The sequence below is a fragment of the Molothrus ater genome, chromosome 3 (genome assembly GCF_012460135.2).
Source record: "Molothrus ater isolate BHLD 08-10-18 breed brown headed cowbird chromosome 3, BPBGC_Mater_1.1, whole genome shotgun sequence".
Lineage (NCBI taxonomy): Eukaryota > Metazoa > Chordata > Aves > Passeriformes > Icteridae > Molothrus > Molothrus ater.
The window spans coordinates 22,592,272-22,617,170 of record NC_050480.2 but is presented as its reverse complement, the minus strand read 5'-3'; the positions used below and the strand labels follow the sequence as shown (position 1 = coordinate 22,617,170).

The 24,899-nt window shown below is 45.4% G+C and overlaps 1 protein-coding gene across 2 annotated transcripts; it reads left to right on the top strand.

The window, feature by feature from the left end:
- Nucleotides 1-1,163: 1,163 nt before the first annotated feature.
- On the top strand, nt 1,164-24,262 carry TRAF5 (TNF receptor associated factor 5). 2 transcript variants are annotated; one of them, XM_036381162.2, is made up of 13 exons: nt 1,164-1,243; nt 10,432-10,498; nt 12,760-12,892; nt 13,466-13,690; nt 15,439-15,496; nt 16,729-16,830; nt 17,164-17,328; nt 17,630-17,707; nt 18,079-18,153; nt 18,422-18,514; nt 19,456-19,596; nt 20,102-20,270; nt 20,742-24,262. In XM_036381162.2, exons 4-13 carry the CDS (start codon nt 13,476-13,478, stop codon nt 21,317-21,319), a joined length of 1,674 nt encoding a protein of 557 aa, XP_036237055.1. In that variant the 5' UTR covers nt 1,164-1,243; nt 10,432-10,498; nt 12,760-12,892; nt 13,466-13,475; the 3' UTR covers nt 21,320-24,262. The 2 variants fall into 2 exon arrangements, with proteins under 2 accessions (XP_036237055.1, XP_036237054.1); XM_036381161.2 differs by having other exon boundaries at nt 13,359-13,690.
- The last annotated feature ends 637 nt before the right edge of the window (nt 24,263-24,899 follow it).

The following is a 24,899-nucleotide window of genomic DNA, read 5'->3' as shown; positions in this document are numbered from 1 at the left end:
ACATAATGCTTGTTGTTCTGACGGATCTTCCTGTGAACTTCCGGCAAGTCGTACCCAGACTAATCAGGATATTCCTAAAAGCTAATAAAAAAATGAAACCAACCTAATTTTTGCAAGGAGTGTTTTTAAAAGTGTCTGTCGTAGTAATGCCTTTGCTGGGTTCCCAGACTCAATGCACTATGGACTGACTCCCTCGGGAGTGACAATTCTGAGTCATTTTAGCAAAAGAAGAATCTTTCTGAAACCATTTCATTAGTATTGGTTTTAGAGCTCCTTTGAAGACAATCCAGATAAAGTGACCCAATTGTTTCTTTTTTTGTCAGCCTTAGTGCTTTTGTGCGTGTGCTAGGATGGAATGTTCCTTAGAGACTGGTTTTCCTAGAAGTGGTTTAATGTGAAAGACAGAACAAAGTGCAGCAGCAGGTGATGTGGAACAGGCAGCAAAGCCCTCGCATCAGTACTGTTGGCTGGAGGAGGGCGGCGTTGCCTGCCTTTGTAAGGAGCCCTTCGGCACGTCTCGGGTCATTAGCCAGCAGTCCCGGCACGTAACAGTAATACAATAATAGCAAATAATAACAGGCATGCGGCACGTCCGTGTCCTTTGCCTATTTAGCTCGGGCTTTGTTTCGCTCCTTCAGTCCCGCAGGTGTAAATAGTGAAAAGAGCAATACCTGCCCTCCCTGCAGGCAGCGGCTGCTGCGCCCGAGCCCCGCCGCCGCTCCTCGCTACCGCTCCTGGAAAACTCCCTGGCCTGCCGGGAGGGCAGCGGCACGGCTCTGCCGCCCTGACCGCGCCTCACCGGCGTTTGGGGGCTGCGGGCCGGTGTGCGGAGCCCGGGGCCGGCGGCGGCTGAGCATGGGCTGCCGGGGAGCCTGCCCCAGCCGCGGCTCCCGCGCCGCCGTCCCTCAGGAGGGGGGGACGCCGCCGCTCCCTCCCCCAGCCCGGGAGTGCCGCCGGCGCTGCCCGAGCGGGGCGGTGCCGCCGCCGCCGCCGCCGGGGTCTCCCCGCCCGGGGGTTGCCATGAAACCGAGAGCGGCTCCCGCCCGCGGGGGTGGCGGCGGCAGCCGGGGGCGGCGGCAGTAGCGCGTCCTCGCCGCGCCCCCCGCCCGCCGGAGCCGCGCACGGAGCCGCGCCCGCGCAGCCGGGCCGGCCCCGCACCGGCCCCGCACCGACCCGCACCAACCCGCACCGCCGGCAGCGGCGGCCCCGGGCCCGGCTCGGAGCGCGGCGAGCGCCGGCACAGGTGCGGCGGGGCGGGACAGGGACAGGGGACGGGGCGCGCCGGGAGCGGGCCGGGCCCGCGGTGGGTGCTGGGCGGGCGGGGGTGACAGCTCCTGAAGTGCCCTGCCAGCCCCGCGGGGCAGAGCAAGTCTGCGGGGGCCGGGGCTGCTCTCTCCGCTCCAGAGGAGGCCCGGGGCGCGCAGCCGAAGTTGGCGCCCCGGGAGTTGTGCGAGGTGCGGCGGAGCCCGCGGCCCCGGCTCGGGGCTCCCCAGCCCTGCCCGGGATGCGCCACGGCCGCCGCCCCCGGGGATGCCGGAGGGAAAGGTAGGCCCGGTGCCCGCCCCAGAGGCTGAGGCAGGGCCGAAATTTAGGGGGCTGGGAAGGAGACAAAGTCGGGATTGCTCGGATGAATGAAGAATGTCTTTGCAGCTCTGATCTTTTCAGACTGCAGGGACCTGTAACAAGCATCCCCGCTGGTGTCAGCTGAATGCTGCTGGAGGGAGGGAATCTCCCCTCTGTGCTTGTGCAGGGGGTCTTCTGATTTTCCTTGATTAACAGCACTCTGGGAGCATCTCGAGGCGCAGCAGGCTTTAACCAAACGTTTTCAACACTCTTCATATTTAAAAGGAAAAATGAAGAGCTCCTATTGTTGGCACTTCTTGAATTGCTTTGCCTATTGTTAGCTTGGCTGTGCCTTCCCGGTGCCAGCCAAGAACAACTTTCCTCATAACTTCCGTTTTATAAATACGGGATGGCTGAAAGGAGTGCAGTGATGTGCTAAAAATAGCTGGGTGTATTCAGGTCAGGCACATCTCCAGGCTGGCAGCAGAAACAGTTGTATTTTTAAACTCCCCTGCTGATTGCACACAGAGCATGCGGGTTTAGTGATGAAGGTAAAATTGGGGTGATCTGGAATGCCGTTGTGCGTGAGCCTGGGCATGGCTGGTTTTTCACATCATCTTCTTTTCTCTGAGGACTGTGTTGTATTATTGCTTTAGAGCTAAGCATGAGGTTTGGTGGTGATGTGTTGCGCTCAGCCTAAAACAACCCATGACAACTTCCTTTGCTGTTAGCTTTGATTATTTTATTTCTGTTGTGCAGAGAAGTGTTTGCTGTGGTTGAGGACCTCTCTGTGTGAGCAGAAGGCTGAACTGCAGCCCTTGGCTGAAGGGAGTTCATAGATTCAAGTCAGGAGGGAGGGACCTGCCTGCGTGCAGGAGCAACAGGAGACAGTGGGACCCTCTGGATCACCTTGATAGTCAGAAGCTGGTTGTTCCCAGCTGCTTGGCAAAGGAGATCTTGGAGAAGAGATTTGAAGTAGAACAGCCTGCTAACATCTCTCAAAAAAAAAAAAAATCTGACCTCCCAGCACACACTTGCTCAAATACATGACAAGGAGGCAGTGGAGCCTGTTATCATTGCTTGAACAGAGATGAAACCTTTATATCATTGAAGGTGATGCAGAAGCAAGTGGAGGGAGACCAGAACAGGCTTTGAAAGTGAGAGATTTTGGTGCAGTGGGAAAGTGGAGGGATGGTGAGAAGTGATGTGGTTGTAGCTGTGGCTTAGAAAAATTATCCCTGTGGCAGCACACAGGGTGGATAAATGAGTAAAATATTACATTTCAAGAGAAAGAAGTGTTTGGAAATTAGTGTCTTCCTCATTCCTGGAAGTGTTTTCCCCATTCCTGGAAGTGTTCAGGGCCAGGCTGGATGGGGCTTTGAACAACCTGGTTTAGTGGAAGGTGTCCCTGGCCATGGCCAGGTGGTTGGAACAAGATGATCTTTAAGGTCCCCAAACCCTTGATTCGATGAAAACCAGAGGATGATGGTGATGGATGGCAGCTTTATTTGTGTTAGCAGACAAGAAATACTGTGTCACACAGAGATACGAAGCAGGAGAAGTTGGTGAGGTATTGTGAAGATCTAACACTTAAAGCCTGAGAGGGAGATGAAGGTTACAGAGCTGAGTGGAACAGGGTCTGGTTGTGCCAGGCTGGAACTGGGCTGTGCAGAAGGGTTGCAGGGCAAGCTTGGGGTCATCGTGCTGCCTCTGGGCTGGCCACCATCCACAGCCCAGACATCAGAGGAGAGGCTGAGAGTTCAGCCTGTGCAGGAAGATGGTCTGCAGCGATAGGGCACATCTGTGAGTACCTCCCAGGAAACTTTAGGGTTAGAAACTGAAGAGTTGTAAGCTGGTGAAAGATAAGATTCATAGTAACACCGTGAAGGAAGAAAGAAAAGCTTGTGGTGCTCACAGGGTACTTAATGGAGTTTTGAGAGGGTAAGGAATCACAACCAGGAGGGGACAAGATTTTGAAGCTAGAAAGCTGCTCTTGTAGACTTGGACAAAAGGAATTCAGGTAAGTGCAGAGGGCAGAAACCAGACAGTTCTTTATTTAACCACACAGGCTCCCTAAGTGAAGAGCAATTCTTACACAGCTGTCAAAGCTGTGGGACAGGTCAGGAGCTCTTCATTCTGTGCCTCATATTGCTTGGGTCACTTTGCAAGATCCCTTCAGTGGGCAGGTGCACACTTGGAGGTGCTTCATCTCCTGGGGGTGCTTCATCTCCTTTATTTTCCCCACCCTTTAAGTTACCCTATAGCCCTCTGTCTTCTTCAGCTCTTTTTCTGACCCTTTGATTTTGCATAAATAGACATAATTCATCATCAGGAATCATCTGGCTAGGGAGAGATATTCCTTTCTCTGGTTTTTCAGGGAGTCTGCGTGAGTTGTAGTTCTCTTGGTCTCCTGATCCTCAGGAGGCAGCTGCTGGTGGCTCAGGGATTCAGGTGGTTTCTGCTGTCTCGCAGACATTCTGTTCTTGGGAGCATTCCCTGCCCAGAGCAGCTCTTGGGAGCATTCCCTGCCCAGAGCAGTGTGGCAGCCTGAGGGTGCTGCTGCAGGACCCAGCCAGCCTGGGGTCACCTGGTCACACTGGCTGGGACACCTTACAGCCAGCGTGCCCTTGGGACTGCACCCCAGGGGGAGGATTTCAGAACCTCTTCTTTTGCTTTCTGGGGCTTTTCTGTCCAGGTTTCTCGGCAACAACTGTGAAGGGTTAATGACCACACTGTTAGTCATCAGTGCCTTATCAGTAGCAGTTTGGGCTGCAAGTGTGTGGTTGTTCCACTGTCTTCCTTCAGCCCAGGAAAGAAGTTCACCTCTTTACCCTGGTGTGTGGCTCGGCTCGGGAAAGTGAGGAAACTTGAGTCATGCTGTATTGTTAATAAAAATGTTGCAAAAATTTCCAGTTTCCCCTGCTCGATACTGCAACAAATACACAAGTGTGTGAGAAACTGTATGCACTTAAACCACAGTGATTTTGAGATGGGGTTGGCCAGAGTGCCCTGTAGTTAAGCATGTTTGTCTCTGGGAATGGGACTGTAAAGCAAGTTTCTGTGTGTAATATACTGATGTTTGCATACAGGGATTCTGTATGCAAAGTATGTTGCTGTGAATTTACTTTGCAGACGGTTATATCAAAATACAAAAGTTACTACTATTATTATGCAAATCACCTAGTGATTAACCAAACCTCAAGGTTAGGAACCATCTGCAAAGGAGTTTTTCCCAAAGTAGATGCTGTGGGATATGAAATTATCTGACCTGTGCTAAGACCATATAGTTCACAATCTTGTCTGCTATATCCATGTGTTTGAAACTGGAATGTGGCCCTATGAAAGAAACAAAAAAATGCTGTGGCTGCCTGGCTGTGGCAGCACACTCAGGCAGAGCAGCACAGCTTTCCATTGCCCAATGCATTTGGAGAAGGGGCCATGGGAGAGCACTGCTCCTGGTTCTTACATCTGTACATCTCCAGCCTGTCCTCATGGCAAGGACTTTTTAAGAACACATCCTTTTTCCAGTTGATTTTTTTTTTTCTTTTTAAGAAAAAAGAAAATTTTCCCATCAGCAAGTTCATGTGGTCCCTGAGAGCACTGGTTTTTTATATTAGCAGTTGCATTTTCAGTGACAGCTATGGCTAGAAAGATGTGTCTACATGTCATTAGACACATGTATGTGTTTAAAAAAATTTTTTGAGCTCATCCTACTAATTCAGATGAATAACCCTTGAGTTGATTCATAGATTTCTGTAGAGATGCTGGTAAAGTTCTCTATAAAAGACTGAGTCAAAGGGTCTGGGCGTGGCAAATTAAACCAAGGATCTCTTGTACCTTAAACAGATATTCATGGCCAAACCAACAGAGTGGTCAAATCAGCTGAAGTCCTGAATAGTGTGTCCCTATAGGGCAGAGAAAGAGATGTGAATTTGGAAGCCCCAAAGAGCTAGTTCTGCAAAATTTGTAATGGCCAATTATTTGTTAGGAAAAGTGATGACTCACTTTGCCTTCAGTACACTAAAAGATAAAAAAAATTAAAGCCTGTTAGTTGTCTTGCTTTCTGTCCCTTACTGGCTTTTTTTTTCAGTAACTTTTTTAAATTTCATTTTTCTGTCTCTTCCTACATTCTTCTTTCCTAAATGCTGTTGCTGTCTGCCTTTTCACTTGAGTTCATCCCCTTGAGTTTGTTTGACACTTGGTCAGGGTTTCAGCACTGTGCGTGCTGCTGGAGGAGGTCAAGGGCTGCTCACGAGCAGTAACACTGCCCTGCTGCTCTCTACTCATCTGCAGAGTCAAACTGTTTAAAATTAAGATCCTGCTCCCACTCAACTTCTCCATTTGGGGTTTTCCCCAAAGCTTCCCAGAAGCAGATGGTGCTTCCTGGAGCTGTGCTTGCAGAGCACTACAATTTCTGCAGCACTGCCTCCTCCTGAGGAATCCAGCTGGATGTGCCCTTCCCTCAGAGCTGGCAGGCTCAAGGGCAGTCTGTGCACAAGCTGTTGTGCTGTTCTGGTGTCAGGTGCTGATGGCAGGGATGAAAGGACACCTTCTGGGTTAAAAAGCTTGACTGTAGAAGGGAGCTTAGGCTGTGCTGAGAAATGCAACTCAAATCAATTTAATTGATCCCATAAAGAAGCAGCAAGTTTGCAAATTGGTGTATTTCCCTTGGCCACTGACTTTATGATGCACTGATTTGTCTGTTCCAGAGCTTCATGGAAGGTTCAGGAAAACGTGCCGTAGGCTGAGATACCTCCTGGGAGGGGAGATGGAAATTGAAATAGTTTAGAAATGCTTTGGGAAAAGGTGAAAGAGACTATATGTTGCATTTAAGTACAAAAGAGAATAGACACTTTCTTTGGAAAATTAGTATTTTAAATAACAGGAGACTTAAAAATTACTGCTTTCAGAGAAAATATAATAGGTTACTTTAGGAAAGGAAGAAAAACAAAAAGAAAACAAGAGACCAGAAAGCAAAGGAAGAGGGCAGAGGAGGATAAAGAAAGAGTGGGGGTAGAGATGGAGCCTAAGGCACTGCCTCGAGGGCAGCACATTTTGGACTGGGGAGAGAGGCTGATGCAGAAAGAGGGAGACAAGGCTGCCAAGAATCCTGAGTGTACAATTAAGTTGAGACTACAAAACCATTAGGGTTTATGGCCACTTAAGTTATTACAAAACCAAATAAAATGTTTATTTTCTTAAAATGGATTTTATTTCTGTTTGGGAGTTCTGTTTGAGTGTCTCATGCCTGTGCAGCCTGTGGCATGAGCTGATGTGACCGAGCCAGTGCTGCTTCCTCTGTGAGCTGCCACTTCACTTCCTGCAATGGGTGGGTTCACACGGCTTTGTGAGGCTACTGCAAAGAGCTTCACAGGATTGGACCTGGCTGTTTCTTATGTCCTTGTGTGCTTCCTGCTGCCCTTGTGCTTTTTCTTTGATCACATCACTCACCAGTTTTGTGGAAGGTGAAATCTACTCTGTATCTTGGATTCCGACTGTGAGAAATGTCTTTGGTAACCTTGTGTTGCTCCAGATGGTAAATCTGCAGTCCCTACATCATTGCAGTAAGGCAAAATACTTTTCAGTGGCTTGCCTTGTATCCTAACACTTCTAAAACATTTTTATGCATGATCTTTTCAAAGCTACTCTGGGGGATTTCCACTCCCTTGCTGTTTTAAAATGCTTGTACTGCTATGCTAACCACAAAGCTCACGCTGGTAGACTCTGTCTCTCTGTCTCTGTCTCGCTCTCATTTTCTCCCCACTGAGGACCAGCTACAGCTTCCAGGTATGGCTTTACCAAAATGTGTCTTGTTAATGCTGGCAGGAGCCTAATTTTGCCAGAATTATTTCTCATTTCTGAAGGGCTATTCAGGGGCTTGGCACACAGGGCTTGGGGGAAGGCTGCAGATCCAGAAACATCTCAGGGAACAAGTTCACCCCCTGAACCGGCAAAGTGGTGTCATGATCTTGTAAGGGTGAGAGGCAGAACCTTCTTACAGAGATTTCTGTGGTGCTTGGGCAGGTGATAAAGCATTCAGGGATTGCCACAGGAGTGGTGGCAACAGGTTTATTTTCCAGCTGTGGATGAGGTTATTTTAAGGCATAACAATATTGTGTTGATTAGAAATAGATTTCTTGACAGTGCAAAATCAATTAATTAATTATTTTTAGAACATCCAGGGGAAAGAGGAGATGTAGGAGATAATAAGCTGGCTGTAAAGCAAAGCTACTTTAGCACCAGACACACTTCATTAATTGTAAAAGTGTATTTTTAATTTTTTTTTTAAATGCAGTGTTGTAACCAGTGTCTTAAAACCCTGGTGCAGTCTAGTCTTATGGGAATTCATTGTAATGCTTGACTGTACCTCTGTGCAAAGGAAACCCTACTGTCTTACTCTGCTCAGTGAAAATTTGCCTATGGGCATGAGCAAACTGATGCTTGCTTAGTAAGGCTTTGCTGTGCCTTGAGGATGAGGTAATCTTACAGTTGGAACTTCAATAGCATAGTGGTGTCTGTATACAAAAGAAAATATTTATTCTGCTGTCCTCTGCAGCAACATCCCCTGGGGGTGCTCAGGCACATATCCAATAGGAAATTGTTGCTGTCAGAAGTACTCTTTCCTGGGTACCAGCTGGTCACTACCCTGCAGCTTGTAAGTGACTGGGACAACAGCAGAGCAGTTCCTGAGGTTCCCTCGCTGCCAGGTGAAGTGGGAGTGAGCCCTGAGTGCTGGCAGTGGGTCTGTGTTGGTGAACAAGGGATCCTTTCCCTCCTCAGCCTCTGTGCTGCAGGGACACTCATGGTGCAGCCAGGGTCCTTCTCCCACATGGGGACTCTGCCAGTGTGTTCCGTTGTCAGCAGTCAAAATGTTCTAACTCTCCATGGGCTAGAAGGGACAAGGATGATCCCCCAGTGATGTCAGATGTCATCATCTCCCGTTTCCACATGGCTCCCTACAACTTGCTATATCTTAAATATGTATCTCAAACTAACTGTATAGATACTTTTAGTCATTCTTTAGGAAACTGTTAGCTCTTCCACTCTGTGTGTTGAGTTGGGGCATATATTTTTTGTCCCCAAAATAGTGGAGTTCTGGGGGACATTAAAGTAGTAAATCATACAACTTTGTTATTTTAATTCAAAAGTACTGGAGGCAGCTAATCTGTACATAAATTTAATAGTTTATAAGGCAGCTTGGAGAGGGTTGTTTTAATGCAAGATCCCTCCATTCTGTTTCTGTCTGTTACCTCCCAATGAAGTGACTTGATCTTAGACCTCCAAATTTGACAAAACTTTTCCCACTGTGTCTAAGACAGTTCTGACCTACCATAAAAGGTAGATAATTGTAGAGGGAGGGACAGGGCATCTTCTCAGCCTCGTCCCTACCAAGTGTCTTAGTGTAAAGCAACAGAGGTGGACTACAGCTACAGAAAGGTAGGTGCATAACCTTTTTTCTGTGCCCTGTTGTATGTATGACATGGAAGCTGGTAAGTGAGGAAGGTGCTTTTTACTGGGAATACCCCAGTCCTGGAGGGTGGCTGAGCCTCACCCTCCCCTCATGCAGTGAACCTGGCAGGAGCTGAGCTCTCAGCCCCATTTGCTGGGCAGCAGAGCCTGGGATCTTGTCTTCTTGTCCATGTGTAGTGATCAAGTCTGTGATAACAACCTGGATATTTTCCCTTCTCAGTCTGAGACATGGTGGCACCCAGTGCTTGTGCCTGGTTCTGCTGTCCTGGAAGTTTTGGCTGTAATGGTGCACTCACAGCTCATGGGGTAATGATTAGTTTCACATTGGAGAAAACAGGAAAAACATGTTCTCTTTTAAAAAAGCAACCACCTTGTAAGGAATGGTTTTTCATGTGTGCAGAAAGTATGTTTTTGTGGCTAGAAGAAGTTAATCTGTCCACAGTGGTTCAGTGTGATCAAGGTTCCACACAGCCTCTGTCATTCTGACTGCTGGTGCTGTAGAGAGAGAGCAGCCGTGCTGGAGGGGAGCTGTTTGAACATGGCTTTAAAATGTTGATGCAATTTTATATTCTAGTAAGTCATGCCCATGCTGATTTTTCTACTTATTATTATGTTCTGCTCAGTTTCTGAACAAGAAGCAATTTTAAGTGTGGAACATTTTACTGGAAAATGTTTGGGCTCCATTTGGTGTGGTGGTATTAAAACAGGATAGCTCCCAATTTATAAAGTTTATTTTTGTTATGAAAATTCTCCCACTTGGATTATTTCCAGTGAGATTAAGGCATCTGCATGGAAAGAGTTGTTCCAGAAGCATTTTGCTTGTGCAGGCAGGGCTGGGATGCTGAGGTGATGGGAAGGTGCAGCTGGGAGCTCTTTGTACTGCACTGCCTTTGAGCTCCCACTCATTGGTAGCTGTTTATAGGACTTGGGCTTAGCTCCTAGTGATTCATACCACTTCTTTTTTATGTGTGGGCAGAATTAATTCTATTTATTTCAGTATAGGGAAATCCTTTTTTTCATTTGTGTCAATTTTCAGTCTCCATACCCTCCATGGGGGTTTTGTGTGTGTGCTGTTGCAGTGCAGTTGCAGTGAAAATCCCTTTCCAGCATGCACTGTGTCTGCCTCAAGAGCATCATTATGCAGCACAAGCCTGCTGCTCTCTGCTATTTTAAACCAGCGTTAGAGTTCACACGTGTGCTGAAAAATTGCAGCATACACAAAGGCAGGACAGCTTCCCCTTGCTGGAAGCTGTGTGCAGACAGAAGTGAAAGCTCCCTCAGCCCCTACCTACGCTGGCCAGGCATCAGCGTAAGCAGGAAATTGATTCAGATAACCCTGGGCTGCTCTCACTGTCACCTACAGCACTTTTTCCCCTGACGGTTTCCCTTTGGTTTCAGTTCTGAGAGCCCGTGTGCTGGGAGCCAGGAGTGGGAGCAGAGCTGCTGCAAGTGCCCCGAGTCACTGGTGAGTGCTGCCATGGGAATTACACTGCCTGGGCTCCTTTGGATCACATCCACCAAGTGCTGGCTGGCAGAGGCTGCTGCTTCTCAGCTCCTCTGAGCCTCCCCAGCTGATTCACACGGGCACCTCTCCAGCTCGGGCAAAGCGCCGCCATCCACAGGCCCCCTCCTGGAGCAGCCCATTTCTTCCAGCAGAACAGCTGCAAGCCCTGCAGCAAAGCTCCTGCAAGGCTGGCAGCAGCGGTGAACTCCCTCATCTTCTGAGGCTTCCGCTCTGCCCTCTGAGCAGGCAGCCTCCCCTTTCACCTGGGGTGCTCTTTCCTGTGTCCTGAGGTGCCCTCAGCTGTGCAGTGCTATCCTGGGCCAGGCTGAGGTGGAGGAGGTGCTTCCATGGAGATGCCAAGAGTATCCATTTTTAGGAGTGGGATCTGGGTTGGGTGCATTATGAAGGTGTTTAAAGAGATACAGGCTCTCATTTCAGCAGGAGAGTTGGAAGGTGTTGTACCACAGCAGAGTGCTCTTTTCAGAAAGAAATGGGATTGATTTTGGTTGATTTAATGAGCAGTGAGAGCTCTGGAGGAGTTTCTTGATGGAATTTTGGGCTGCTGAGTGTTTCTTTTTAATGTGTCTCATAACATTTTTGCCTAAAATACGTCACCCCAGCTGGAGTTTCTGGAGTTAAGGAAGATCCCTAAAGGCAAAATGGGTAAAACATGGAATTGTTGTCGTTGTTGGTTTTATTTTAGTGTGTTTATTTATTTAGTGTGTTTTTACACAGTGATGCATTAGCTTGCTAAACCATACCATCAGATGAGGTAAGTGCTGGAGCAGGATAGGACTGGGGCAATTGTATGCCAAGTAAACGGGAGAGAGAGCAGCAATAAGAGAGAGGAAGGAAACTTGTTTCAAGTTTGTCACCGACCCAGGGCAGAGTGAGTTCCTAGGCAGCTCGTCCTGTGGGTGGTCCATGCTCTGGAAGTTAATGGTGACAGCTCTCCATCTGCCTTAGAAGCAGCAGGAACACTCTGGGGCTGGCATCTGCTCCCGAGGCAGCGCAGACAGGAGACTGGTAATCCCTCAGGCTGCATTTTGTCATCTCTGGCTGGCGTGAGGAAAAGAGAATTGCTCCTTATTAGGTGTCAGGGAACTGGAAGTGCATTTTCAGAGGAGGAAAGATCGACTGTTTAAAAATGAAAGAAACAAATGGACAGCTCTGTCTGGTTTGAAGCAGGAGGCTCTTCTTTTGGAGGAACCAAACAGGGTAATTTGAAAACTCCTGTTGGAATAATAAGTCTTTAATGGCTGGAATATGATTACAGTTCATATTCCTGAGGGCTACCAATGTTAGATGCTCAGCTGTGCTGGAGTATGTCAGACATGCAGCCTGGTGAAAGGCAGGGTGACTCTCACAAGATGGGGAGGTGAATACTGTGTACAGCCCCTAACGAGGGTGCTGAGTTACAGGAGCACTTAAATGTTGGCCGTGGAATACATTTTAATTGGTTAAGTGCTTTGGTGTGTTTTTGAATCAGGCACATTATCTGTCTGCAGGATTTCCTCACCCAGTATGGATTGTTAAAGTGGAAAGGAAAATGGATGTTGCTCTCTGAAGCCCAAGGTGCTCTGTGGCAGCTCACTAATTGCTGCTTTTGTGGGCCAGGAGCCACTGCAGCAGGGAGGGAGGGCGGAGTGTCAGCACTGGGTGCACTGTTTCATGCCAGACACAAGGTTGTTAATGGTGATGTGCTGGCCCTGCTTCCCTCCAAAAGCAGCAAATGCCCTGGGTGACCTTACAGGAGATGAGTGAGAGCTCTCAGACAGGTGCTGATGCCAGTAAAAGTGACTCCAGTGACTGACAGGGTGGGTGGTGCACACAGAGAAAAGACAGCATCCTTTACAGCACAGCTGTAAGACTGAGCATTTCCTCAGGAAATCAGGATCTGGCAGCTCAGGTGTGTTGTGCTCTTGTACAGTCCTGTAAGGAAAATGTCTTCTGAGTGCAAAGCTGCAAGAAATGCCAACCAGAGTGGCTCTAGGGCTTGAGCTACTTGCAAAAAAATAAAAACTGCAAGGTTGGGGGACTGGTGCAAATCTCAAGATTTGTGGCTTAAGGCTTGGAACGAATGTTGATGGTTTTTCCTACTGGAAGATGATGAACGATGCATTCCTGTGCTGTGTATGAGTTATGGTAGGTTGAAAGAAAAACTTACGTCACACTTCTGATTGCAACCCTGCTTTTCTTTCTTTTCCCACCACTTCTTTCAGACAGAATTAATATAGCCAAAAACCTGCACATAATTCAGTAAAATAAGAGTTTACTGCTAGAAATGAATGATCAATGGGAAAAAGAAAGATGTCAAGTTAAGAGGCTCCAATTCCTGTAACACCTAAACTGAAGGTAAAATCCCCCTGCTGGCTTCTTTTTTGTATGCTCCTTGCTGTGAACCACAAAGCCATCTCCTGCTTGAACCAGTGCAATGAATTTGCAAATTCATGTGGGCGGGCTCTACTTTAAGCGGAGACTTTCCTGGTGAGCATTAAGGCCAAGACTTGGCCTCTGCTTTCCCCAGACTCTTGACGTTTTTTAAGACCTAAGAACTACTGCAAGAAAACAACAAAAAACCAAACCAAAACAAAAAAAACCAAAACAAACAAACAAACAAAAAAAAAGACAAAAAAACCCTGCCAACCAAACCATCAAAATCACAATTCTGTGGAATAATTTTCAGACTCTGAGGCTCTTTTCCAAAGAAGTGTGCTTTGATGCTTGGAGCGTGATCTTTGTTTTGTGGTTCTGTGAGCGTTTTATTGTTCTTCCATAGCTGGCACCACGTTTCCCTCTGAAACCTGTGTCCCCCCTGCAGATGAGAGCCCTCCTGCCAGCAGCAGCCTGCTGCAAGCGGTAGCCGAGGCGGAGTGGCTGCCAGGGAGTGTCTGAAGAGCTTCTCCCTGCCTCTGCTTCGCTTCCCAGCGCAGCTCCCATGGCCTGTGACGAACCCGCTGCTCCCTCGGGCACCTTCACGCGCCAGAACTCCTCCAGCGCCGGCTCCCTGGACTTCGAGCCCGACGCCGACTACAAGTTCGTGGAGAGCCTGGAGGAGCGGTACAAGTGCGCCCACTGCCACCTGGTGCTGCACAACCCCCACCAGACGGGCTGCGGGCACCGCTTCTGCCAGCAGTGCATCCTCGCTCTGAGGTGAGAGCACACTCCTCCCCTGTCCGCAGGCTCCCCTGCTCCCTTTCCTAAAAGAGCAGCCCACATCTCCTATAAATCAGCAGCGAGTGCCATACTAATACTGCCCACCCAGTGAGAGGCTGAAGGAGTCAATGGCAGGGCTCTGTTGAGCCCAGGGTGAAAAACGCCAATCACTTGTTTTTAAAATTTTAAAAGTTTAATAGTAATAACATGGTCATAAAAACAATAATATAATTAGAGTAATAATAATTTGGACAACTTGAATTAGGACGAGACAACAGAAACAAAGAGTTACGGATGTCCAAGCACCTTTTTCTGGGCAGCACAAGTCCGAAAAAGGACACCACGTTAACAGAGGATTAACCCTGAAAAGCAATAGCCCATTGAATATTCATACATCTCATATACGATGCATAAATTCTATTCAAACAAAGGATTCTGTCTAGTCAGTGTCAACTTCTTCCTCTTAACCCTAAACGGCATCTTCATGGCTGAGCAAGGCAGGAAGAAGTTTGTTTCTCCTGATAATGGGGCGATAAATTCTCTTTCTCTGAAAGATTTAGGTGTCCTGTGTCTGCTATCTGGTGCGAGTACCTCATTCCTTTCTTAAAAAAAATATCCCACATACATAGATCCTATTTTAACTACAAAAGTTACGTTTTAACCACAAAACTACATTTACCATACTATTGAAATGTTAATACAGCACTACTAATCAATACAACAAAATACATATAGTAAATATCTGCATAGAGCCATATAATATGCACTTTTCACACCAGTGACTGCATGCTCAGTGTTTTAAAGGTGTCTCTAAAGGCCTTACCCCGTCTGCAGGAAAGTCAGCATAAAGAAACTGTTGATGTAAGCTGATAGTGCTGTGTGAGATGCTGCTGTGGTCTGTCTGTCTGCCATGGTGCTCTACAGAGGAATTTGCTGCATTGATGTCTCACGGTGTTGGTGCTGGTGGTTAGACTAGGCTGTGTTCATTTGCTTCTGTATAATCCCTCTGAATTCAGCAGAATTGTAAGCTGATGTTAATATTACCTGATGCTGCAGATAGATCACAGGGCTGCTAGCATCCCTCTTGCTTGGTACAAATGAGTTCACCCTCCAGACCTGTCTGGGAATACATTATGGACTCTTTGGTGTACCTGAGGGCAGGATTTCACCTGGAAAGGTTGCAGAGGAGCCTCTTTATGTGGATGGATATCACTAATTACCTTTTGTGAACTTTAGATGCTTCATGTTTGCTGCTTTATCTCTGGGTTAACTCCTTTTGCACTGCCTCTATGACTATTTTCCTGGATTTTACATGATTCCTATGCCTTTTAAGAAAGAAGCCATTAGATCTCCTTTTAGTGGCATAGCAAGGAGGGCACCACTCTAGTAGACAAAGGCTGGGTTTAAAGCACACAATGAGATTTTTTGAGATATGACATTTGTGATCTGCAGATGGTCAGACAGTGATGATGTTCCCTTAATTAAAAAACATCTTGTGGTTTTTACCATTGAACACTCTTAGGACAGACTCTGCTTTCTGTTATGTATTCATGGTTACTGCCTTATGTCCTCTTTGGGCTGTGGGCAGAATTTGGCTGTGCAGTTGCCAGATGAAAGTGTTTTTAAAGGACTTTTTCTTGTTGTTTCTACTGCTGACTGCTGTCAGAGTCAGATTATAGCATAGCCCAATTTAATAAAATAAATTGAATTTCCTGTGGGTTAACACGACTCTTCTTTTGATCTAGAGAGTTAAATGCAGTACCCACCTGTCCTGTCGACAAAGAAACAATAAAAATGCATGAGGTAAGTGGCTATAGCTTTATTTCAGCCGTCAGCATTTACATGGGAAAGGCAAAACAGCTGAGAACAAGGTGGCTTTCAGTCCTCAGGGCAGAGCAGTTTTTTGTCTCTGAAATAATGCTTAAGGAAGCAGTCTACTCAGTGATGCTCTCCCAGAAAGGGATTATAGCTTAAGCTTCATTTTATACCTCATGTTCTAAAGTTATTTAATTTTAGTCCTCTGTATTTCCAGTAAAGTGTTGAAGAATTTCACAAAGCTTTGAATCCTCCCAAGTCACCAGATGTCTAGTTTTTTAATGGAGATTTTACTGACTTGGTTTTTAAATGCCCTATCTTGCTGGGGTATCTTGTTTATCTGATTGTCTTCGTTTTAACTTGGCTATAATTTGATTTCTTGATTATCTCCATTAGATCTCATTAACCCTGAAGACCTAATTTACTTTTGGGTAACTTTTAGAGGAAAAGAGAGATAATCCTTTTTATTTTGCAAGCTGTTGTTGCTTTTGGTTGCTTTGTTTTATAATGGATTAATTTGTCCTTATTTATATTCCAAAGCTCAAAAGTATACTATATACTGATCCTGCCAGAAATTTTCCAGGGAAATAAAATGTCTCCTTCCTCTCTCTCCTAATCCTGATAGGAAATTATAATCAGACTATCTACAGGATTTTTGTTTTTCATTTTTCATCTTCTACTTCTTGCAAATTTTGATGACAACAATACGGAAGATCTCCAAATAAGGCAGAGAGTTTGCTCCGGGGGCTTCATTTGCTTCTGCATACACATCTGAGAATGGTGCTGCTTCTCAGAGGTGACAGAAAGGATATCTCAGCATCACCTCCTTCCCAAAGGCACTGCTTGAACAGAGTGGAGCATGCATAGAGCTGGTTTGGCTTTCAGAGCCTGGTAGTTCCAGCTGCTTTCTTCTAGATACAGGCATGCTCTGGCAGTGCTTATACAGCTCCTGTGCTACTAATCCTGCTGGCTGTGGGATGGATCAGCATCTCTGGAATAACTACGCGGGGGAAAAAACCCCTATGCTTACGAGAAATGTCATAAAAGGTTGAATTTATAGTTTCAATACAAATTTTCAATATGAATTATCAAGAGCCATACTCACAATTATGGTGTCTATGCTTGAACACCTAGAAGATCTGTAGCAATGTTTTGTTCTTTTATATTATTTATAACATCCCATGTGACTGCATATTAAGGCTGGTTTGCTTCCTTTACAGGTATTCAAAGACAACTGCTGTAAAAGAGAAGTTCTCAACTTGCATGTGTTCTGCAAAAACTTTCCTGACTGCAATTCAAAAGTAATTCTGGGGCGATATCAGGTTGGTTTGCTTGATCAAATTTTGAAGCCTTTGATTTTCATGACAGCTCTGTGTATTTATGATCAGCTAAATTCCCGTGATTGTCTTCAGAGTTATCGTAGCAACGTGGTTCAAGTACAAAGATTATGACAGCTATACACTGTAAGTAGCATGTATTACAGCTTTTAGCTTGTTCCAGCTTTGCCTTAGGGTGTTTTTTTTAATAAGAGCCATTTGCTATATGTAGCCTTTGTAAATCGCAGCGTTCATTCATATTCTGAACACTTAGGTGATTGCTGATTTGAGGAAACCACACTGGCCATTTGGCATTTAACCTGCTGCTGTGTGTTGCAGGAGCATCTGCAGCAGTGTTTGTTTGAAAGCATGCAGTGCACTAATGATGGCTGTCAGGATCGAATTCTTCGCAAAGACCTGAAGGAGCACTTGAGCCAGCACTGTAAATTCCGGGAAGAGAGGTGCCAGTACTGTAATACATATGTGGTGTTAATTAACATAAAGGTAAGATTATGAAGCATTCCTGGGAATCCATCACCTGTTTCCCCTTGATATTGCTGAGTGAAAAGTTTCCAGCATTGCAATGGCACTTAACTCCTGAAACAAAATTTGTCTGAGTAGCTGAAGGAGAAAGTATAATAAATGTAATTTAAATCATACCAATTATTGATGCTCTCTTATGAACAACAAAGTGATATGTGACTTGCATTTGTATGTTTGGGATTACTTTTTGCACAGCTTCCTCTGTATATACTACTTTACAAAAATGAAAGCCATTGCCTTGTTCTGTTTTCTTCTTCTTCAGAATCATGAGAAAAATGACTGTCCTGATTATCCTGTGCCTTGTCTCCAAAACTGTTCACAAATAATTCTGAAAAAAGAGGTACTATTATTTTTTTCTGATACTGCAATTCAGCATATCACATAAATTTATGAAAACTGAAAGCTGCAGACCACATTGGCCCATGCCAATAAAATTTCATTGCTCTAAGAGTTTCCTTTGTTTGATCCTAAAAGGATATATCTCCCATCTTCTAAGTGGATTATTCTGTCACTGCAAGCCATGGGTGTTTTGCAGCATGGAAAAATACCTGGCTTGCTTATTGATTCTGAATACTTGTTTTCCTGGTAAAGTGATTGGTGGTGTCATGACAATGGCCTTTATTCGCCCTTTTTGCAGGCATTTAGATTTTATTAGTGCTTTGAATTACTAAGTGTTTATTTAATCACAAACTGCTTCATTAATACATGCAGATTGAAAAGCACCACGCTGTGTGTCCCGAGGCAGAAGTGGACTGTCCATACAAGCAGTACGGCTGTCATGTAAAGGTACTGTTTTACACATCTTTGTCTGTTCCAGGACTGGGCTTTGTCTCCCAAACCGTCAGAACAATTAAAATAACCAATTTATGTCCTTTCACAACCATTTCTGCTGGCTAAGATGAAATACTAGAGAATCAGGACTGCCCTTCCCTCCCTTTCAAGGCATAAAGGGGACATTTTGAATGTTTGCATCAATAATTTTTTTACCAGCAACTTACAAAATCTGCTTATCTTACTATTTTATTCTTTCACTTCCCCCCTCTGCCTCACTAAGGTTAAAAGAGGGAAACTTGCTGAACATGAAAACAGTGCCCTGAGGGAACACATGCTGCAGATTTTAGACAGGAACTCCCGGCTGGAAGAGCGGGTAAGTCATATTTAATGAGCACTCTTCAGCAGTTCTTGACTGGTTAGAGGACAATACAAGATTCTACATTTGTTACCTGGTTTAGATCAGGTACATTTTAAAAGACTGTTTTTATGGTTTTTCACACCTCAGAAGACAGAATAAGCTCTTCTAGTGAAGCCAGTCAATTACTGGGAAACCTCTGTGTGCTCAGGCACATATATTCTCCACCAGGCACAGTGGGAGGCTCCTTGCTATTGCTCACCTCATTTGCTTTCAGTCTCTGCTTTACACTGGATATGGGGTTTAGAGATAAAGTATTTTAAAGTTTAATTGACTAAGCAGGTTGCTCCAAAAAGCAGCCTTTAGCTGCCCAGGTCACCTGCTCTGTGTGGAGGCAGCACAGAGGACAGCAGAGCCAGTTGCAAGCACCTCTCTGCTCAAGATCATTTCTTTGGCTCCCAGCAGGAGACACTGGGTGTAGGCCCAGTCCTGTTAACTGAGTTGATGGGGGACTTACTCTTTGCTTGTTTATGCAAGAAATAAGAGTCCCAAACTGCTAAAACTTGGTTTTGAAGTGTGTATCTCTCACTGACTCATCTCTTCTGCCAGTTAGACTTCAGCAGAGGAAAAAAATGCATATACATACACATGCACCTGTGCATGTAAGTGTATATTATCCCACTATAGAGCTGAATGGATCATCACGATGGAAATGAGAGATAGGAGCCTCTTTGCACCTGGAGCCACACAGATCTGCTCAAAAGTCTGATTACCTTATGTGCATTTCTGGCTAGTGCTTATTCACAAATAGTGAATGAAGGAGTGCTCTATCTAGCTCACTTACAGGATTTGCATTGTAAACTTTACCACTGTCTCTTATATAGTCAGATACATTATAATTTCTGCATCCTATGTTTTGGTGTTCCTTAGCATTTATACTCTGATTTTTCCATCTGTAGATATCTGACCTGTATAAGAGCCTGGAATGTAAAGAGATTAAAATCCAGCAGCTAGCAGATGCCATTAAGAAGTGTGAGAAAGAATTCAGACAGTATACACAACTGTTTGGTAATAATAGCAACTTGATGGTAAGCACTCAGGTGAGACATCGATTTTACTTTTTTTACCAATTGCTTTTTTGCATCCTGAAATATGTTTCTCCAGTAATAGTTGTTATTAATAGCACAGCAGTAACAAATCTCCCCAAGACCTTCTCATTTTTTTACAATATGGTATTGTCTTTTCATTTTAATCAATACAGAAGTTTGGATACATGATCTGGGCAAAAAGCACAGTACAAATCCTCATGGTCAGATGCCCAGGGCAAATGTGCAGGTGTAAATTTGAATAATGAGTTGAATGAAGTGGTGCAGTATGAATGGGTTCTGAATGAGGAATGGCTTCTCAGTCTGTTAATGTGCTGAATTAATCATGAAGGAGCACTGGGATAAGTTCCTAAGCCAGCAGAGCACTTTGAATGCATCATATTGTTGCTACTGCTGACATACTAAAGACTTCACTATCCTAATTCAAAGCAACTATCTGGTTTTATGGATATCTCTTGTCTGTATTTCCCACCCTCTTCCAATGGCATGAACTGGGAAGGCTCTGGCCAGTCACCTGGATAAGTCTGCACGTCTGGAATCACAAGTGAAACAGCTAATACAGATGGCAAACCAGCAGCAAAGTAAACTAGACCTGCAGCCCCTGTTTGACACAATTGAGACCATGAAGCAGAAGATTGCCCTGATGGAGACCTACGACCAGCGCTTGGGTATGTTGGTACCTCCCTGCACATGTGGGGGGGTTGCTGATTTACTGCTGGCAAAGTAGAGCCTCTGGTGCTACTAGAAAGGGCTTTTCTTCTTGCATTCTGAGACCAAACTGTGATGGTGTGTGTGGTGTTCTCCAGCCTTTCCCTACTGCACAGTGTCTCCTGAACTCCAGCGTCACTGCAGGGCCACAGAGCTGGCCTTGGTTTGGCTCCTGCACTGTGATGGAGGTCATGGTGCTATTCAGGCATTCACGATTTATAGTTGACAGCTTTTCTTATTCAACTACCAGCTGCTGCAATTACAGTTTTAAAAAGTTAACAGCTGTAGTTCATACCTGTACTCAGGCTTGGGTAGATCAGTTTTGCCAGCTTGAGTCTGGGTGCTTGTTTTATCCAGGGCTCTGACAGTTATATTTTACCAAATGTCTCACTCTTTTTTTTCTATTTCTTTTTATTTCCCTCTTCTCTCAGTTGTTTTGGAAGATCAGTCCAGCAAACATGATCGCCAGATCAATAATCACAAAGCACAGCTCAATAAAAACGAAGAACGATTTAAGCTTTTGGAAGGCACGTGCTACAATGGGAAATTAATCTGGAAAATCACGGATTACAAGAAGAAGAAAAGAGAGGCAGTGGAGGGCCGTGTGCTGTCCATAGCCAGCCAGCCCTTCTACACCAGCCGCTGTGGGTACAGGCTGTGTGCCAGAGCCTACCTGAACGGGGACGGCTCGGGAAAGGGAACGCACATCTCCCTCTACTTCGTGGTCATGAGGGGCGAGTTTGACTCGCTGCTGCTGTGGCCTTTCAAGCAGAAGGTTACACTTATGCTTTTGGACCAAAGTGGGAAAAAAAATCACATTGTGGAAGTCTTTAGGGCTGACCCCAACAGCAGCAGTTTCAAAAGGCCGGATGGAGAAATGAATATCGCCTCCGGCTGTCCGCGCTTCGTGCCGCACACCGTCCTGGAGAGCACAAAGAACACCTACATCAGAGATGACACTCTCTTCTTGAAAGTGGTCGTGGATCTAACTGACCTGGAGGAATTGTGAAAAGCGTGCCCGGTCAATGTGACTGCTGTAAGCATGAGGAACTGCTTTTGTGGTGAGCACCAGCCATGCAATAGCAAATTGCCACCAGTCAAGCTACTGAGAATGTTTCATGGCTTTGAACTACAGGACAGATAATGAATTGCCAAAGCATCAGCCTTTCCTTTTCTACCCTTTTTTTCAAGACTGCATTTTTAAGGCAGCTAGAAGTCCAGGTTGGCGCAAACATGCATTCAATCCAGATTGGTTCAGTCCAGGCTGGGGAGAATGCTTGCCTCCCATCCCCAGACTGGCATTTGGAGATGAACCTCCTCCCGTGAATTCCCAGGAGCCCAGGCAGGCCTGTGGGCTCCTCTCCCTCACACAGAAGTGAAGCCATGCCCAAACATGCAAGTGCATTTCATCTGTCTGTAATGGAAACATTTCAACATTAGCAAATTTGAATCAATGTGTCTTGATCCCTCCATCTCCTGGATTTTTGAAGCAGGGAGAATGGCTTCAGTTAGGCAGGGTAAACATTTGCCAAGTATCTTGCATCTTTTTTATTTGTTTTAATTGTGTTTTTCCAGAAAGTCCAGAAGAAGGAGCCAATGCCTCTTACGTTTTTAGCCTGTTTTTTCAGCTGTACAGAGTACCCCAGCTCACAACAGCTTTCTTGTGTCCTTTCCACTCCTGCCTAGTGCCTTGGGACTGGTTTCCATTGGTGGTAAACATCCACAGTCCCCATCTGAAGCCAAAAGCTGCAGGTGCTTCTCACCTCTCAGGACATGGCCAGAGGCAGGGCACTCAGCCAGCCTGCCAGCTCCTGGCTGCACTGCTGGAGGAGGGGCAAAACTCCTGATCTTTTGCTTCCACATCTGTGCAAAAGAGATGTTTTTTGGCCTTACCAGCTCTACAAAAGGCAGGAAGAGCTTGGGGAATAGCTCACTTATGTAACATGCACTTTTCCTCTCTCCTAGAAGTTTGAGGAAGAAGGGGGAAAATAGATTAGGGAGTGAGGTTGCTGTAAGAACCCAATTTGGACAATCAGTGCAGTTTTAGTGTTTGTTAAAGGATGACACAGCTGCTGACTGTGATGTCTGAAGATCTTAATTTTTATTCCAAGTTCCTTCCATATTGCAAAGGAATGTGTCCATTGTACAGGGTTTATTGGAGACACACTAAAGCCACCAAGGTCAGGCACTGAGGAACACGTGACACGGAACACATGTGCCTTTTTAAAGCCCTTTGGGTGCCTGTAAGAGGGATGTAATTCGGCATGCTCAGTGATTTTGTTATTACAAGTGGCAGAATTTTGCATCTCTCATCTCTTACAGGTCAGGTAGGGAAACACCACAGCATTATCCATTGCTCCAAAGCTTATCAAGAGACAGCAAGAAACTAAGCTGGTTTTAGAGTAAGAATAAACTAGGCAGGATAAAAATCAAAACAGGGCACAGACTGAAAGGAGTAAAATAGAAAATTCAGGAGGGCAAATGTGGTAAAATGAAAAATACCCTTCCCATGAGGGATGTTGATAAGAATCTAAATAATTCAAGGATTGATACCAAGATGAAGGCAAAATACTTTATTTTGTATCTGCAGTCTTATTGCTAGACATTCACTTTCCCACGTGGTTTTCAGGGCATAATTCAGACACATGTATTTTCTAACTCAGGGGTGGAGGGGAAGAGACCTTAGTAATCTGTACCTCATGGTGGGTTAGCACATGTGAAATCTTTGTTTTTATCTAGAAGTCCTTTTGTTTTATAATGTCAAGATGTACTGAGCCACCATAGGGGCTTTCCATGTTCCTGAGGACAGATTGTAAGGAACAAATTTATTCTTGTGTTCCATCACCACTGACCTCAGGAGTCATTTCAGCTTGTAAAACAGAATGAATTAGGCATAACACTTGGTTACAGAAAGAGCAGGCTTGTTTTGACAGTGGTGTGCCATTCTGTGATATCAATCCTGAGCCTGGATTTCATGTCGCTCTTTACTTTAATATTTGTCATGTAACCTTCAAAGTGACACAACTTCCATAAAAACAACTAACAACTGATGGGAATGTACCATCCCTGTGTCCTGGGGCTCTCCAGGACACTGAGTGTCCAATACAGAAAGTGATAAAGGACAAGCAAGGGAGGCAAGATGGAAAGGATGGGTGTGGTCTGTATCCTGGCAAATTCCCAGCCCTCTCTGCCTCCACCACCTCAAATGTAAAATGGGAATAATAATACTTACAGAAGAGCTAGGGCTATTTAAATGTTTGTGAAGAAATTTGAGCATGAAAAGAGCTAAGTATTATTAAAACTCCATTTCTAATTGTTAGAATAGGTGATGGCATAGTGATGTGGATAAGTGTTTAGTGTTTTCCTAGGCAGATTTTGGAAGCATGTTTGGTTTTATGCAGTTCCTACTGCAGTCTCTCCTCTACCTACTGGTTGGGTTTAGGTTTTTGCCATGAATATTCCTTTTAAAATTCTGAAGCACAAATTCATCCTGGGTGATGGAAACATCCCTTTTGAAATACTGCCTGTTTTATAAAGAATTAGTTGAAAAGATTAATTTTTTAAATACAACCTTCTTTAAATTTGTTCTTTTTAGTACAGAAATTAAGAGATTTATGTTAAAATTTCAGTGATTTTTTTACTGCTTGTAAACAGGGTTTAAAATTTCATCCCATTCCTAATAAAGAAAAAATGTTGTATAGCATGAACTGTCAGGAAGAATTTTGATGTTGCATGAAGAATACCAAAAAACTTTTCAATAATGTTGTACTGGGTAAGAAACCAAAAGAGCATAGGGTATTTCTACATCAGCATACCATATGTTTCTAATGTATTTATTCATAGTTTGTAGTTGTTTGAATATCTCTTACTACAATAGAGGCATTTTTCTAGCCGAATGTCTTTACTGTGTACATAAACTAATGTAAGAATAAATAATTTTATCATCCTTCTGGAGGGACTGTGCCTATATTCCTTTTGGCTGGACTGAAGCAGACTTTTAAGGATGTGGAGTACTGGTCATTTGTTTTACACTAATTAAAAAACAACAAAAACAAACCAACACTGCTTAAGATAAGGAATCAATGTGCTTCACGGGTATTTTGGTTCGCACTTGGATATCGCAGAGCAAGTTCAGTAAATCCTAAACTAGATCAGATGAATATGCTCGAGGTCTGAGGCTGCCCTGCGGTGACAATTTGTGGTTGGGCTGGCTTTGGGCTCAGCAGGGGTTGGATTTGTTTCGGTTCAGAGCAGGAACAGGAACTGTTCCAGTATCCCACGACTACGGCGTGCTTGGGAGCACGGTGCTGAGCAGCGGGAAGGGGACGCTGGGCAGGGCAGAGCCCAGGCGGGCGGAGCGGGGGCCGTGTTCGGTCCCCGTGCCCACGGCTGCCGTGAGGGAGGGAGGGAAGGCAGGAAGCGGCGGAGCGGGGCCGTGTTCAGTCCCCGTGCCCAGCGGCTGCCGTGAGGGAGGGAGGGAGGGCAGGAAGCGGCGGAGCGGGGCCGTGTTCAGTCCCCGTGCCCGCGGCTGCCGTGAGGGAGGGAGGGAGGGAGGGCAGGAAGCGGCGGAGCGAAGCCGTGTTCAGTCC

Coding starts and splice junctions, on each gene's coding strand:
- TRAF5 (XM_036381162.2), top strand. CDS start 13,476: ATGGCCTGTGACGAACCCGCTGCTCCCTCGGGCACCTTCACGCGCCAG. Junction 16,831..17,163: donor TAATTCTGGGGCGATATCAG/GTTGGTTTGCTT, acceptor TGTGTGTTGCAG/GAGCATCTGCAGCAGTGTTT. Junction 18,154..18,421: donor AGTACGGCTGTCATGTAAAG/GTACTGTTTTAC, acceptor TGCCTCACTAAG/GTTAAAAGAGGGAAACTTGC.